The sequence below is a fragment of the Gopherus flavomarginatus genome, chromosome 2 (genome assembly GCF_025201925.1).
Source record: "Gopherus flavomarginatus isolate rGopFla2 chromosome 2, rGopFla2.mat.asm, whole genome shotgun sequence".
Taxonomy (NCBI): Eukaryota; Metazoa; Chordata; order Testudines; family Testudinidae; genus Gopherus; species Gopherus flavomarginatus.
The window spans coordinates 105826709-105842336 of record NC_066618.1 but is presented as its reverse complement, the minus strand read 5'-3'; the positions used below and the strand labels follow the sequence as shown (position 1 = coordinate 105842336).

At 39.9% G+C, this 15628-nt stretch overlaps 1 protein-coding gene across 1 annotated transcript in view; it reads right to left on the bottom strand.

Moving 5' to 3' along the window:
* ABCA13 (ATP binding cassette subfamily A member 13) overlaps positions 1–15628 on the bottom strand; it is a 294970-nt gene that overhangs the window by 151671 nt on the left and 127671 nt on the right. Inside the window, exons 37-41 of the mRNA XM_050937636.1 lie at positions 14379–14565; positions 9888–10106; positions 6984–7180; positions 5337–5494; positions 4637–4867 (exon numbers count right to left, since the gene is read on the bottom strand). Of these exons, the coding sequence (XP_050793593.1) occupies positions 4637–4867; positions 5337–5494; positions 6984–7180; positions 9888–10106; positions 14379–14565 (992 nt within the window). The remainder of the gene's footprint in view (positions 1–4636; positions 4868–5336; positions 5495–6983; positions 7181–9887; positions 10107–14378; positions 14566–15628) is intronic.

Genomic DNA, 15628 nt, shown 5'->3' with positions numbered 1-15628 from the left:
TACAATTTTATCTTAAACATATAACACTTTGTCAGAACTATAGATGCAATTATCCTCTTTTTCCATTTTTGTGTTATTTTTATCTTTTCTTCAGACAGTGAATGCTCCTATGGCTGCAGCTGGAATCAATGGCAAATATCCCATAGATTTAAATGGTTGAGGAGTATGCTTATAGCCATTAACTGTATTTCTTGTGTCAACAGGGAAACTAATGCACAAGAGATCTAGGTTTAGCAAACAACAGGAACACACTTATTTAGCTGTAACATTCAGGTCTCGTCTATATGGCCCACAGTTTGAGCTACAAGGGTGTGAATAGCTGGACTATATTAATGCAAAATAGGAACCTTTTAGCTCATGCCTGCAACATCCACAAAGGGGCGTTACAGCACAGCACTTGAGTGCGAATTGCTAGTCACACCCCCGTAATCCAAACAGTGGTGAGGTATAGACACAGCCTCAGAAGAAGAGAGACACTGCACAGATCACAGCTTCCAAAAGAAATTTCCTGCACTTTCAAAGAGCCAAAAGCAGTTACACAACAAAGTCATTGGTAGATTCAGGCCACAAGGGACCCGCTCGTGATCATATAGGCTGACCTCCCACATAACAAAGAGTGCAGTACTTCCCTAAAATAATTCCTGTTTGAACTAGAGCATATCTTTTAGACAGGGATCAATGAGAGATCATGATGGAAGGCAGACAGCCCGAATAGTACACAAAACAGACTCACGCTACATTAGTGTTAGTAGAACTGACTGGAACATTTTTGATTAACTGTTTTGTTTCATTGAAACGTGTTGTTTTGTTGAAGGTGAAACATTTGATGGAGCTGTATCTATTTTAACAAAATATTGCCAGGAAGATGTTTGTGATCCAGCATGGACTTTCTGGTCATTTCAAGAGAGAAAGATCTGAACAGAAAACCTTTCCAATCTGGAAATGGACGTTTCATCACAACTCCATTTTGCAAGAACATTCCGATGCAGAACAAACACAAACTTTAAAACCTCAAAAGTTGTCATGAAATGGATTTGGTATCCTCTAGCCAGCTCTAAGTGTTATGTAGTGATTTTAATAAATCATGGTCCTGATTCTCTCCCAATTCCAACTCTTGGCTTATTGCCTATATTTATATTATATTATTCCTAATTCGACAAGGAGAAAACAGTTAAAATCAAATGTAGCTAAGATGATAAGAATGGGTCTGACATGACAGTGACATGTTTTCTACTTGCAAGATGCTTCCTAGACATAAGTGGCAATATGGTCTCCCTTAAAGAGTTAAGTTTTTGAAAGGGTACAAGTGTTCCACACAAATAGACTGAAAAACAGCAAGGAGGCGGGGCTCCGCACAAACAATAACTTGATACATTTTTTCTTTAAAGTCAGAGTTCTTTGTTTCCAGATTGAATTATTTGAATAGACTCAATAGAACTATTATGCGCTATCCATTTACTTGCCAGAGGAAAAAGGCTTTTGATAAGAAAACTGAGAATGAAGGTAACAATAGTTAATGATGACTGTGCAGAGATGACAGAAATCACCACAAATTAACATGTTAGTCTTCCAGGTACTGCATGATGTATCAATATCAGTTGCCATTTAGGAAAGCTTATTTTCTTTTCTGCAGAAAACAACCAAGGACAGATACCTTTAAACTGAATGATCCAGAGAAATATGCTGATGAATGTTACATGTATGCTACGATTGGTTTCTGTAGGGCTATCATTTCCCTTTATGTAAAAGTCCTATAGAATTCAAGAGGGATGAAACCAATCATACAGAGAATAATCTAACCACCTATAAAATATAATAGATTATATCCTTTCCATACAAAGTTTAAACCACCCTGTATAATTTCAAAGAGAATGACAACCTTTCATAGATTTTTTTGACTCACCCCATAGAATTCTACAGCAAGGATATAATTCATCATTACATTCCAAAGAATGGTAATAAAAACCTGTAAATTATCTTTATTATTATTTTATTACTCTTATTGCAGTAGCACACTGTGCTAACAATTGTATTCAGATATAACAAAAAGAAGGTCGGTATTTTAAAGAGCTTGAGTATTTATTCAGTTCTACAGGGCTTTGTGATAAAGGTGTAGTTTCATTTAATTGTGATCCTGTTTTATAATTTAATTTAAAAAGGAAACCATTACACTTCCTGATATATATTATTCAATTGGACCTCAATTCAATAATTGGATCTGCAGGGACGTCTAAACTGCAAAGAAAAAAACATGGCACCGAGTTTCAGAACCCAGGTCAGTTGACTCAGGCTCATGGGGCTGAAGCTATGGGACTATAGCAGTGTAAATGTCCCTGCTTGGGCTAGAGCTTGGGCTCTGAGATCCTAACCCCTCACTAGGTTTCAGAGCTCGGAGTCTAGCTTGCTCTGGAATGTCTACACTGCTATTTTTAGCCTCACAGCCTGAGCTCCCAATCAGTTGACCTGGTCAGTGTAGATATATCCTGTGTATGGTTAGATCCCTTACGTATATGAAGAGTCTTAATAAATTTTTCAGCACTTCGCATAGTTCTAAGGCAGGGGTTCTCAAACTGTGGGTTGGGATCCCATTTTAACAGGGCTGGTGTTGGTCCTGGGCCCCAGCAAGTCTAAAGCCCAAGCCCCACCGCCCTGGGCTAAGACTACATGTCCCCCACCCAGGGCAGAAGCTCATGGGCTTGATCTTTGGCCCTCCTTCCCAAGGCAGTGGGACTCAGGCAGTCTCAGTTTTCGGTCCCCCCTCCTGGGATCACATAGTAATTTGCTGTGGTCAGTCACTGTGCAATGAAGTTTGAGAACTGCTGTTCTAATGTATGCTCCAATGCAGAGGCTCTCAGACTTTCCAGACTACTGTACCCCTTTCAGGAGTCTGATTTGTCTTGCCTATCCCTCACTTAAAAAATAATTGTTTACAAAATCAGACATAAAAATGCAGAAGTGTCACAGCACACTGTTACTGGAAAATGGCTTGCTTTCTCATTTTTACCATATAATTATAAAATAAATTAATTGAAATATAAATATTGTACTTAAATTTCAGTGTATCATACACAGAGCAGTATAAAAAAGTCATTGTATGAAATTTTCATTTGTACTGACTTCGCTAGTGCTTTTTCTGTAGTCTGTTGTAAAACTAGGCAAATTTCTAGATGAGTTGATGTAACCCCTGGAAGACCTCTGTGTACCCTCAGGGGTACATGTACCCCTGGTTGAGAACCACTGCTCCAATTGACCCTTTCACAGAACTGAATGTATTTAGTACGGAGGGGCAATGCATTTCCCATCATTTGTTTGTATGCATGTGGAATTTTGTATTTTTTATTTGAAAATAAAATGTCAATTCTAAATTGGCAAAAAAAAAAAAGTCTCAGTGTTACAAACCAGATAACTGCTAATGGTTTTTATATCTGACCTCATTATTTTCCACATGCATCATTCATGCTGCAAAGCTACAACACATAATTAATGTCCCAGATGACAGGCTTTCCAGAGTCTTGGTTTCATAAGCCCAGAAAAGAGATAAGTGCCTTCCCTAGACAACATTCTCTTCAGACTGCTGCTAATAATGCAACATATCTTCCCACCTCTTAGGGAGCAGGGTACATAAAAAGATTGAAAGTTTACTATACGCTGTGTGGTAAGCTATCTAAAGAGACACTAACTTACAAAAATGTGCATTTTGTATACTTGTCATTTGTTTTGTTCTTGGTCATATCCTAAGTTTTCTTTTTGCACATGTCCCACTTTGGGCTGTTTACAGAACTAAAGGAGATCACTGGAAAAATCATATTTCTATGAAATGCTGCTGAGTGGATTGTGCCATCAAATGAAAATATTGTCTCCCATCTACTGAAAAATATTGTTCTTTTATCATCATTTCAAGCAGTGAAAAATGGGGGGTGGGAGTGTTTTCTTTTTTTAAGGATCTACACTATGATACTAGAGTAATGATGGGTCAGGGAATTAAAAAAAACAGATAGTTGCAGTAGAAATAATTCATTCTCTGGTATAACCAGTTAAATAATGCCAGAGCCAAAACCAGTTGCCATGAACCCCCATCAGGTATATTGGCCAAATTAGAAACAGAAGTAAACGTGCAAGAACAGCAATTCTTGTAAGATTTCTAGGCCAGTTCTGCCAGCTCCTGAGGTTTCATTAGTCCAGATAGAATTCAGAGAAGAGACAGAATATTTTTGAGAGATATCTGAACTGTACAGCCAAACTTTCTGAAGTTCATCCTCAGTTAATTCAAAACTCAATTTTTTTCTGATGCTAAAAGTTTATGAGAGATTTGGACTGACAGTGGTTTGGAATTAAAGCTCAGGTCATGTAAAATTTTCCTGAGAACAGCTGAGACAGAGAAGAACCTTCCAAACGATGATATCATCCTTTAGGATACATCAGGCTGTTGGAATGAATTATGGGAGGAGAGTGTTTGTTGTCCTTAAATAATACAGCAAAATTTAACAATCTATATTCTACATGAGATGCTCTTTCATGCTCCCCTCAGGAACCTGTCCTGAAATATTAAGTAGTAAAAACAGTTAAGAAGGTTAGATAGAAACCAGTAGGGCATCTCTAACCACTGACAGCTACTATGGAGAGAGAAACAAAGTACCTCTTCCAAGGTGGTATCTGAAATGCCATAGCCAGTCACATGTAGACGTTCAAGGTTTTCATCCATAGCCTGAAAAAGGCCTTTAAAGGAGGCCTTATTTGCCTTCACTGGAATCACAATAGTCAGCTCACTCGCACTGTTCTCTTTTAGGAATGCTTCTGGTACATAGAACTGTACTAGAGATATGACTCGACTGACATACTCAGGATCCTGGATTTCAAATGCAGAGGGCTGCGCAGAAAGGAAAACAATAATAAATGGAGTTTATGTGCCATCAGAAAATTGTAAAACGGGTCAAACTGAAAACAAATATGGGGCCAGTGCTGGAAACCCTTCCTCAGCTGGGTAGTCCCAGTGGAGTTCCTGGGTCTAATCTTGTGAGCAAGAGACTACTCACCATGAATAAGCGATTGCAGGATTAGCCTCTATTCAGCAAATCATCAAATTACTAATTTTCACTATGTTGCTAGATTATTTTATGTGCCAATTAATTCAAGTATGAAGGTTGCGAAAAACATTTGTTATGCACCAGTATTAAATAGACCAAGTCTATCCTGCATTGCTGGTTATGTAAGATAAAAGAATTACCACATTTATCTCACATGTAAGTTACGAGCAGCTTTGCAAGGTTCTGTCAGAATAACTGATAGGACCATTTCTTAGCATGAAGTACATATTGTCAACAATTCTGTCACCATACCTTTTTTATGAGTGTTAGACTGTATCCCTGGCCATATGTTTCCTTCAGATAAGAGGGAGGACCACAGCATCTCAGCTGCCCATGCTGCAGGATGGCAATGCGATCACTGAGCACTTCTGCCTCATCGAGATGGTGAGTGGTGAAGATCAAGGTGCAACCTACCACAGGAAGAGCAGCACACACAGATTAACACTTTATTTTAAAATGTTTTCTCATGAGAGACTTTTTTTTTCCAGGAGGATTCTTGAAGCGATAGTAATTCTATAAATCTACAAGAGTGTACTTCAGTATGCAGAGCACAGATACAAAATGCCTGCTAATACGTGTCCCATTCACATTCACTGAGATGGTACGGATTATAAATCAGTGCAAAGTTTGGACTGGAATCTAAGAGAAACAACAACAAGCAGTTGCAGTTTCAAGACTGAGAAGGTGTTTTATGAGATTAGGAGATTCTTAAAATCACATAACTCTGGTGCCGATTTCAATGGATCATTCACTGTGGTTTATTCCAGCTAATAGGGAGGGGAGGTGCCTGCTATTTTAGAATTTTGCCTCCTACAGTCAGTTTTAGCTCATGACACTTGAAAGTTAATGGAATGGTTTGACTGATGAGTATTCTCTTTAGAAGAAAAATATATGCAGCCATATGGGAAAGAACAGAAAGTGAGAGCCCCCCAAAAATGAAAAAGCAAAGTCAAAGAGTGATGAAAGTAGGAGATAATCATTTTTATCCAGGGAAGGATGGACTCATAGCTAACCTGAATCTTGCATTAAACGCACTAGATTTTTCAAACCATGGGTCGCGACCCAGAACTGGGTCATGGAATGGAAGGGATTGGGTTGCAGCAGCTCTAGTCAGCATCACCTGCTGGGCCATTGAAAGTCCCATCAGTGGTGCTATAGAGCTAAGGCAGGCTAGTCCCTACCTATTCCAACACTTGCTGTGCCCCAGAAGCGGTCAGCAGGTCTGGCTCCTAGGTGGGTGGGGGGCCACAGAGCTCCGCACGCTGCCCCCATCCTGAGCACCGGGGACTGTGCCTGTGAGAACCACACGGAGCCGCTTGCACACCTCCACCTAGGAACTGGACCTGCTGCTGGATGCTTCCGGAGGTAAGACCACGCCCCAACCCTGCACCCCAATCCCTTGCCCCAGCCCTGAACCCCCCCAAACCCCTCATCCCTGGCCCCACCCCAGAGCCTGCACCCCTAGCCCAGAGCCCTGACCCCCTCCCACACCCCAACCCCCTACCCCAGCCCACAGCTCCTTCCCACACCCTGAAACTCTCATTCCTGCCCCACCACAGCCCTCATCCTTGCACTCCAACCCTCTGCCCCAACCCTGAGCCCCTCCCACATCCCAAGCCCCTCATTCCCAGCTCCACTGGGTCACAGGCATCAACCGTTTTCTTCAACTGGGTCACCAGAAAAAAAGTTTGAAAACCACTGCACTAGATCAACCATCTTTCCTGAAGACAAAGAGAAGTAAGCTTTGAATTTTAGTTGGCTGCTTTAAAATTTCAACAGCTGAAAGGGACAGATATCTCTGTTAGGATTTCTATTCAGCAGCTGGAAAGCAAAATACTATTTTCAACCACCGTTTGCCTAGGAAGGAAGTTAGCCAGAACATGATGTGAGTTTTTGTACCAGCTCTGTACTTCAACAGAATGTCCCAGATTCTCCGACGTGAACATGGATCCACACCACTGGTGGGCTCATCTAGAACAACTGTCTTCAAATTTCCAATAAAGGAGATAGCAATTGAGAGCCTCCTTTTCATTCCCCCAGACAGGGCTCCAACATGTTTGAACTGGTGCTGGGATAAATCCACATCTTCCAGGGCTCTAGAATAAGAACACAGATAAAACTGTGACCTTTGAAAATCACAAGCCTTTTTAGATCAACTGCCATATTATCCCAACCAGTGGCACTGGAATATTTTTAGTAGTGGGGGTGCTGAAAGCCAGTCCTCTTACCCCTCCCCCACTGCCAGAGCTGAGTCTGGGAGCAAGGCTGTGTCTCGGGGGGGAAGGGGACCTGGACAGGGGTAAGGGGGATGAGGCTGTGACCACGGCTGCATGCAGGTGTGGAGCCAGGAGTGGAGCCCCAGGCAGGGGCCAGCAGCCAGGACCCTATGTGCAGGGCCAGCAGCTCTGCATAAAACCTAGGGCTGCTGTAGCACCTTCCCACACCTTTACTTCCCGCGCCTATGATCCCAACCCACAGTAAAATGACGAAAAAGTCACTTGTATGCAAAATATCCATGGTCAGTTTAAGTACAGAGCAGCATATATAACTATGCAGTTTCTTCTGGTATCCACTGAAAAGAAGTAATAGTAATAATCAAAAAGTCTCTTATTTTTAACAGCAACCTCCCTATGAGCCTCCTAAAATATACTTTTAATGGCCTCTGTACAGGATTAAGCAAAAAATAATTCAAAATTATAGGTCTCAGCCATGTTCCAGTGAAGTCACAGAGTCTTTCCATTGATTTCAATAAGCTTCAGATTAGCAACTATCAGTTCAAAGACAGCTGAGGATAGTTCAAGGACTCTGAAATATTATTTAATATTTGTATAACCTAGAGTTCCTAAACAACTTCCTAAACACAGAAAACTTAACACACTAGCCCTTCCCCAAAGCCCTGCCCCTTCTCTGAGGCCCAGCCCCCTACTCACTTCACTGTTCACTCACTCGCTCCTTTTCATCAGGCCGTGGCAGGGGGTTGGGCTATGGAAGGGAGTGAGGGCTCCGGGGTGGGGCTGGGGATGATGGCTTAGGGGTACAGGAGGGGGCGCCAGGCTGGGGGGTGGGGCCGAGAGGCTTGGAGTGGGGGAGGGGGCTCGAAGCTGAGGTGGGGGTTGGAGTGTGGGAGGGGGTACAGGCTCTGGGCTTGGGCCAGAAATAAGATGTTCAGGATGCAGGAGGGGGGTCAGGAAGGGGGTCGGGGTTCAGGACGGGATGAGGAGTGTGGGCTCTGGGCAGTACTTACATAAGGTGGCTCCCAGGAAGCAGAGACATGTCCCTCCAGCTCTGCGCACTGTCCCTGCCAGCAGGCACCGCTCCCACAACTCCCACTGGCTGTGGTTCCCAGCCAATGGGAGCTATGGAGCCAGCACGCAGAGCCCCCATGGCTGGAGGGACATGCCGACTGCTTCCTGAAAGCCGCACAGAGGCAGGCAGGGACCCTGCCAACTCCACTGCACTGTCAACCGAACTTTTAACAGCCCGGTCAGCAGTGCTGACCAGAGCCGCCAGCGTCTCTTTTCACCCAGGTATTCCAGTCGAAAACTGAACACCTGCTACCCTAGTATAACCACCCAGGCAAATAAAAATCCTCACAGTGATCTGAAAGAAACAGTTATAAGAATTCAAGGATAATTAGCACATTCTGCTTCTCCTTACAAAACAAGATTTTTTAGGCCACAGCCTTGCAAAGAGATCCCCCATGCAAACACTTATGTCTGTGTGGGGTCCCATTATAGGAATGGGACACCACACAGAAGCAATGGTATGAAGCCCCGATGAATTCAGTTTGTAAATAGGTGCCAGAGGCAAAAGCCAACAGAACAATATGAACCGCAGTAGAGCAAATTTCCACACACTTCATGAAAGGTCATTTCTTGTGAAAAGGAGGTCGATTATTTGCCACAGGCTATTCAGTCCTTAGCCATTGTTTGATGCTGCCTTCATGTATTATGTGGACATCTGTCCAGTAAGAACTAGACTGCAAGACCACTAACTTATTTCATGTCATGCCATTGGCTGCTAATTGTGTTCTATCACTATCAATCTGGGTTGATTTGAACGGGCAAGCACAAGACAAGCTATCGCAGTGTCTGCTGAGTTATCCAGTCCTTCACAGTAATTTTCTACTTTAAAGAAAGCAAATTTCTACAGCAAAGAGCTGACTTTATATGAATAAATACATTTATATAAATGTATATAAATACATTTATATCAAGGTATATACAGCATGCTTTCCAATCTTCTGACAAGTTACATTAAAATCTTGTGTTGCTTTGTTTAGAAAAAGTAATCTTACGGTTGCCTTAATCTTTTTTTAATTTCTCATTTCTGTAATAGCCTTAGCAATGGGGGTCTAATTCAATACAAATGTTCTGCTTCCCATAAAAATATCTAGTTAGTGGTAAGAATCTGTCCCCTGTGTCTTTGAGGATCTTGCATAGCATTGTTATTACATGGTTCTAGGGTATTCAGAATTCAGTAGTCCAAGTACTATAAGAGAGAGTATTTCTACTTCATCTATGCTTTAGCTGGAACCATTAGAGAATTTTTTTTGAACCTTGTCTGTAATATTCTTACTCTAATTTTTATTTCCATAATTTTTTTACTGAAAATTAAGATCAGGAAATATATTTACAAACCAGACTTTTAGAACACAAAACCCATCATTAGCACATTCAGGATTCCAATAGTTAGGGCTGACTCTCCTAGCATAAGGTTGTTTGTTCACCACAGTGTTCCTGGAATGGTTTTGAAGGACAGCCTACATACAGGTTTCCAGCTAGGAAAATAAGAACCACTAACCTACTGACTTGGTGATGTAACTGTTTCTTTGTCCACAGTGGCGCTTTCACTGAGCCATAAAACAGCAGATGCTCTCGCACAGTTAAGGTGTCAAACAACACATCATACTGTGGGCAAACACCCATCTCCATTCTGATAGCATCCAGATCAGTACGTATATCCCTTCCATTGATGATGATGGTCCCAGAGCTGGGTGAGTACAGGCCTGTCAACATTGATCTGATACAAGAAATAACAGTGTTGTTGCAGCTGTTTGATAGCAGGAGAGATGCAGAAGAAGAAATGTTCTGTGGAGTGCAAAAGCTTTTCTCTTTCACCAACAGAAGCTGGTCTAGTAAAAAATATATATATAAATAAAAAAACACACCCACCTTGCTCCCGCTCAGAAGAAATAACACAAATTCAATAAAATCACTACATTCAGGACATACTCTATGTTGTATCCTGAATTTGATCAATTGACTTCTCGCAATAATTTCTTGTCTAGTAGCTGTATTATTTAAATGATGCTGGAGTGTGTGTAGAAGAAACCTTGAGAGTAATGCAAAAATGGTTATTAATAAAATTATAATTTACTCTTACGCTACCTTTACTAATTTTCAGAGAAACCTACATTTATTTGTATACTCACTGTGCTTAGAGATTTGAACACACTTTTGTTTTTGGTTACTTATTTTAATAAATGGAATGTTGAATTTTATTAAATGGAATTATTTAGGCAATCTTCTTTCTGTCAACCATTGGCAAGTCTCGAGTGTCAAAGGATATACCTTTGCCATAAAACTCCTGTATGTTTATACAGGGTCTAAAATTTAACTTTTACCTACTATTTTGCTTTAAATTTCTATACTACTTTCTTTTATAATATGTTTTTAAAATGTACATAAGCATTGGTTATTGTGATGAGTACTTTGCATAAAATATTTAATACAAGTCTTTACTTGCAAGATGTAAATATATCACAAAAGCAGATCATAAATCCAAGGATCATTCTGGTCCAAAGACCATAATAAAAGGGTCTTATCAAAAAAGGACATCTTTTGCATAGGATGCCAGGTGATATGGATATGATCTTACCTAAAAAAACAACAAACTTTGTATGATGATATTTATGCTTTAGAAAGAGTCCTGACTTTAAAAGAAGATAAGGATGTTTTGTTTAGCACAAAGGGAAATGTATGGATGTGGTGTTAACTGTAAAACTAAGATGTAAAGTGGGCTTTCCTTTTATCCCACCTTCCACACATGCTCCTTCAACACAAAACCTCTAAACCTTTAAAAGCTACTCATAAGGTGCTAAAGAATTTTCTTACTGAAAATAATTTCTTCTATAAGCACTCAAAAGTGTTCATTCTTCAGACCAAGAAAATTGCGGATAGCTGGAAAATGTTTTACAGAAATTGTTGGTTACTTTTATCTACCTTGTTTTTCCTTTTAATGGTTCAAAACTTTGTTTATTCCTTAATGCTTTTAAGATGTACAGCGGCAAATATTTTATCTAAATGCAAAGTTTTTTATGCACTAATTTACTAATATCTTTGCTAAATGGTAAGATGCTTCATGTACTAATATGGAATCCCCTGACCTAGCTGTGACCTAGCTATTAATGTAAGAAGTCATTTCAGTATACAATATTTTTTTCTTAATTGGGGGGTCAGTTATCTGTCAATGCGTAAGCAACTTCCTTATCAAAAACAAGCAGCACCTCTCCAAAGACTGATTAGGAGAACGGACAATTTATTTAATGAATATTCAAGTTTAAAAGCCTCTCTTCAAGAATTAAGTTTAAGATAATTCAAAATTGAAAAACTTTCATATCTAACGTATGGGTGGGCTTGTACCGATTTGAAACAGAATTTCAACTCCTGATGAAACCTAATGAACAGCTCAGAAAATGGACTGAGTAAAAAGTTAAAACTGTAAGGGCTGGTCTACACTACGGGGGAAAATGGATCTTAGATACGCAACTTCAGCTACGTGAATAACGTAGCAGAAGTCGAAGTATCTAAGATCGAATTACTCACCGTCCTCACGGCGCGGGATCGATGTCCGCGGCTTCCCTTGTCGATTCCACAACTCCGTTCAGGTTGGTGGAGTTACGAAATCGATATAAGCACGTTCGGGGATCGATATATCGTGTCTAGCTGAGACGCGATATATCGATCCCCATCGATATATCGTGTCTAGCTGAGACGCGATATATCGATCCCCGAGCAATCGATTGCTACCCGCTGATATGGCGGGTAGTGAAGACATACCCTAACATTAAGGATGTTCTGACAGTTTCCTCCCACAAAAGAGCAAAAACAATTATAAGTTTATATTTACGAGGGGAGGGTTTTTACTAAGACCAACCCACAAAGGCCTGGAGCCAATGAACGGATGATAACACCTAATCTGAATTCTACCAAGTCTGAAAGAGGTGTTTTCTCCTCTTTCTGTGAAATCAGATGAAAGAGAGGGGCATAAAGCAAACGACCAGCAACACTGCTCTCATCCTCAACTTTGCAGAACTCATCACAGCTCATCCTGTTCATCTCTACAACTGAGCTGCGACCAACTGCTAAGAAGAAGAAAGACACTTAACAGCATCAAGAAGAAGTAACCTTCTAGCTCAAATGTCATCACCATCAAGACTTCAATATGGATTGGTGAGATGAAGTTGTAAAGAGCTGCCCAGGAATTAGATTTAAAATTTTCTTGTAATGATTTTCATAGGATATTGAAATACTATTGTAATTTAGGATATTCATTTTTCTCCCAATACATCCCAGATGGTTTAGACCATTTATTTCTAGAGAGAAGCCATTGACTAATCTTTGGTAAATAGAAAAACAGTGGGATTTAATTTGAATTTAAGATTCTGGATATTAACTAACTTGCCATTCAAGGAATGGTCTTGAGACTGGCTTCTTTTGAGTAACTGACAAATACTTTCTTTGGCTTCATAGGACTCAGTTCAGATTTTAAAACATTTGTTCATTTATAAACTATATTATCCATTATAAACACAACAGGACTTACCTGCCCTTGAACAAAATTATTTCAAAATTATTATGTTTTGCCCATCTATAAGTTGTTTTAGTTAATAAGGATACTGTGACACAGGACTCTCTACTAATTTTGGAAATAAAAGGACCTCTGCCCGGGTTGACAACTTTAAAAGGTGTAACCTGTCCAAAGTTCTCCACAGAAACATATTTAGAAGAGTTTGTAACTGAAATAACAATTATCTTTTTTTTTCTCATTTCCTTTCCTTAGTAAGGCTGTCACAGTTACTAACTGTGATCATTTCGCTTGTTTTAACAGTAGTCTCCCTTAAATCCTGGCAAGGAACCCCCTGTGATTAAAATAGTGGGAGTCATGTCACTGAATTGGCATTATGAGAGAGAATTATTAAAGGTTTTCTCTGCTATTTCTTGTTTCTCTAAATTGTAAGTGTTAGTAATTTTTTAAAATAAAATCACTTGGTGCTCAACAACTTGAAGCATCCCTTAGTACTCCAAAAGTGCTTTAGGTAGATCCTCAACTGATGTAAATTGGTGTCCTTCTATTAGGTGTGCTGGAACAACAACAACTTGCACAAGTGGAGTATTTGGCCCTTTATAATTACGGAAAAGTTTCTAATGGTAAAATCTTTTTTTAATTAAACCAGATATCAATAATTCATTATCTCTCTTGTTCAGGAAGTAGCAAGGCTCATTTGTCTAGCCAAGACACACACACAGAAAGAGAGAGAGAGAGCAACTGACCAGTATTTCCTGGCCACAAAATGTATTTATCCCAGTTTAGCTGTAAATGCAGGGTAAAATCTCTAACTCCTAATTTATGTAGGCTCAATTCTGCAGTCCTTACCTATGTTAATCAAGTTGACTAAATCTAGAATCCAGTTCCTTCTCATTAGTAATTTATATACCTGCAGGGGTTGAGAAAAGATGGTCCGAATTCTTGATATTTCATTAATATAAAAGGAAGAAATAGATTAACTTTTTAATTAAGTCAGATTTTTTTAATGTTTTTCTTTGTTATTTTGGCTTCTTTTCAGCTGACAGAACATCCTCTTCAACATCCAGGAAGAAAGTCTGCAAGCTCAGTAAACCTCTGAGATCTCTATCTGATGGAAGCACAGGTGGAATGTTGTAGAGTGTGAGGAAAAGAAAGAAGGGTTTCCTTCAGGTCTCTCTGCACCCATGCCCACAATAACCCCTCATCTCCCGGTTACCACTAAAGCGGCTTAAAATAATAGCTTTGCCATTGAGGTTATGATAAAGGGGACCAAATATTCCACTGCAATGGATTTGTTTTGCCAGGGGCACCATGGCACAGTAAGTTCATTTAAGCCACTTTAGTGGCATCTTTTGCATGACAAAAATGTGCAAGAACAATAACCAAGCAAGGAGATGGAATAGCTCATTTGCTGATGTACAAAATATTTCAAAGCACTAGATAAGGTAAAATGTATAGTAGGTCATCATTCAGCAATGGACTTACATTATTGTAGTCTTGCCAGCTCCATTGGCACCCAAGAGAGCTGTGATCTGACCCTTGTAAAAAGTGAGGCTGAGATCTTTAACTGCAGTCTTTTTGTTGTCTGTGTATTCTTTGGTGAGTGACATCAGTATAACTCCTATTGGGATTCCTCCTTCACTCAGTCTTCTCTCATTTGCGGGCAGAGAACCTGTATAAATGAAGAATAAGGCTTTAAAAGCACTGGCAGTTATATAGTGAAAATGCATTGGCTTTACCTTTCCTGAAATGGTCCTCACTGTTGTACATTTAAGCTGCAGGGTCAGGTGGTATAAACTGGTATAGCTCCATTCAAATAAATGCTGCTGTGCCAATTTATAACTATCAAGGATAGGGACCACAGTTATGCTAAGTATCTAATCAGTGAAAAAGTTTAATTGCAGCTTAAAACACCCAAAATAAACCTGATAAACATGTATGCACGTTAATACAAATATACACATATATAGTAATTATTAAAATGCTAATGTCATCTATTAAAATGTATTTCTTGAATAATTAGATTTTTACAAAGGAATGAAGGACAGAGAAAATGAGGACAGTATGGATTGACTAAACGGAATGGAGAAAAAGAAATGCACACAACACAAAGGAATAACAGAGACTACTGTTTGGAGAACCAGTTCTGTTAAAATATGAAACAACCAGACCATCTGCTCGTTGCTCAGTAATTTTTAATATTAGAATAAAGTTGGTTCTAATCCTTTCCAACAACCTTGTGACCATTCTCCAGCTAGACTCTGCCAGCTTCCCTGCAACTCATACCAAGATCCTTCTCCCGGTTCATCCTCCCCTTTAGCTTTCCTGGATTGTGTTTCAGAGTCCAGAACCTTTAACTCTACCAGTCCTTTCTGCTACTTAATATAAATCTCAGATGTACTCTGGAGCTTAACACAAACATGCTGGACCCTGCCATTGTTCAGGTGGAAGAGATAATCTTTCTTTTCTCCTTCCACTCTAAGAGCAAAGAGCTGTCAGGACTGGGAGAGAAAAAGTGAAGGTCTCTTCCAAAGTAAACATCAAAGGTAAATGTGAAATCTACTGATGGAGGGACCTGGAGCCTGTTTGTGAGGAGAGATCACTTGGTGGATGGCTTCAAAGTCAAGATAGTTCAGATAATATTCCAATTAAAAGCTACATATTTAGACATTTAACTGAGCCTCTGAAGCTTCTGAAATTTTCCCTTCAGTAGCAGAGAGGTATTGATACAAAAT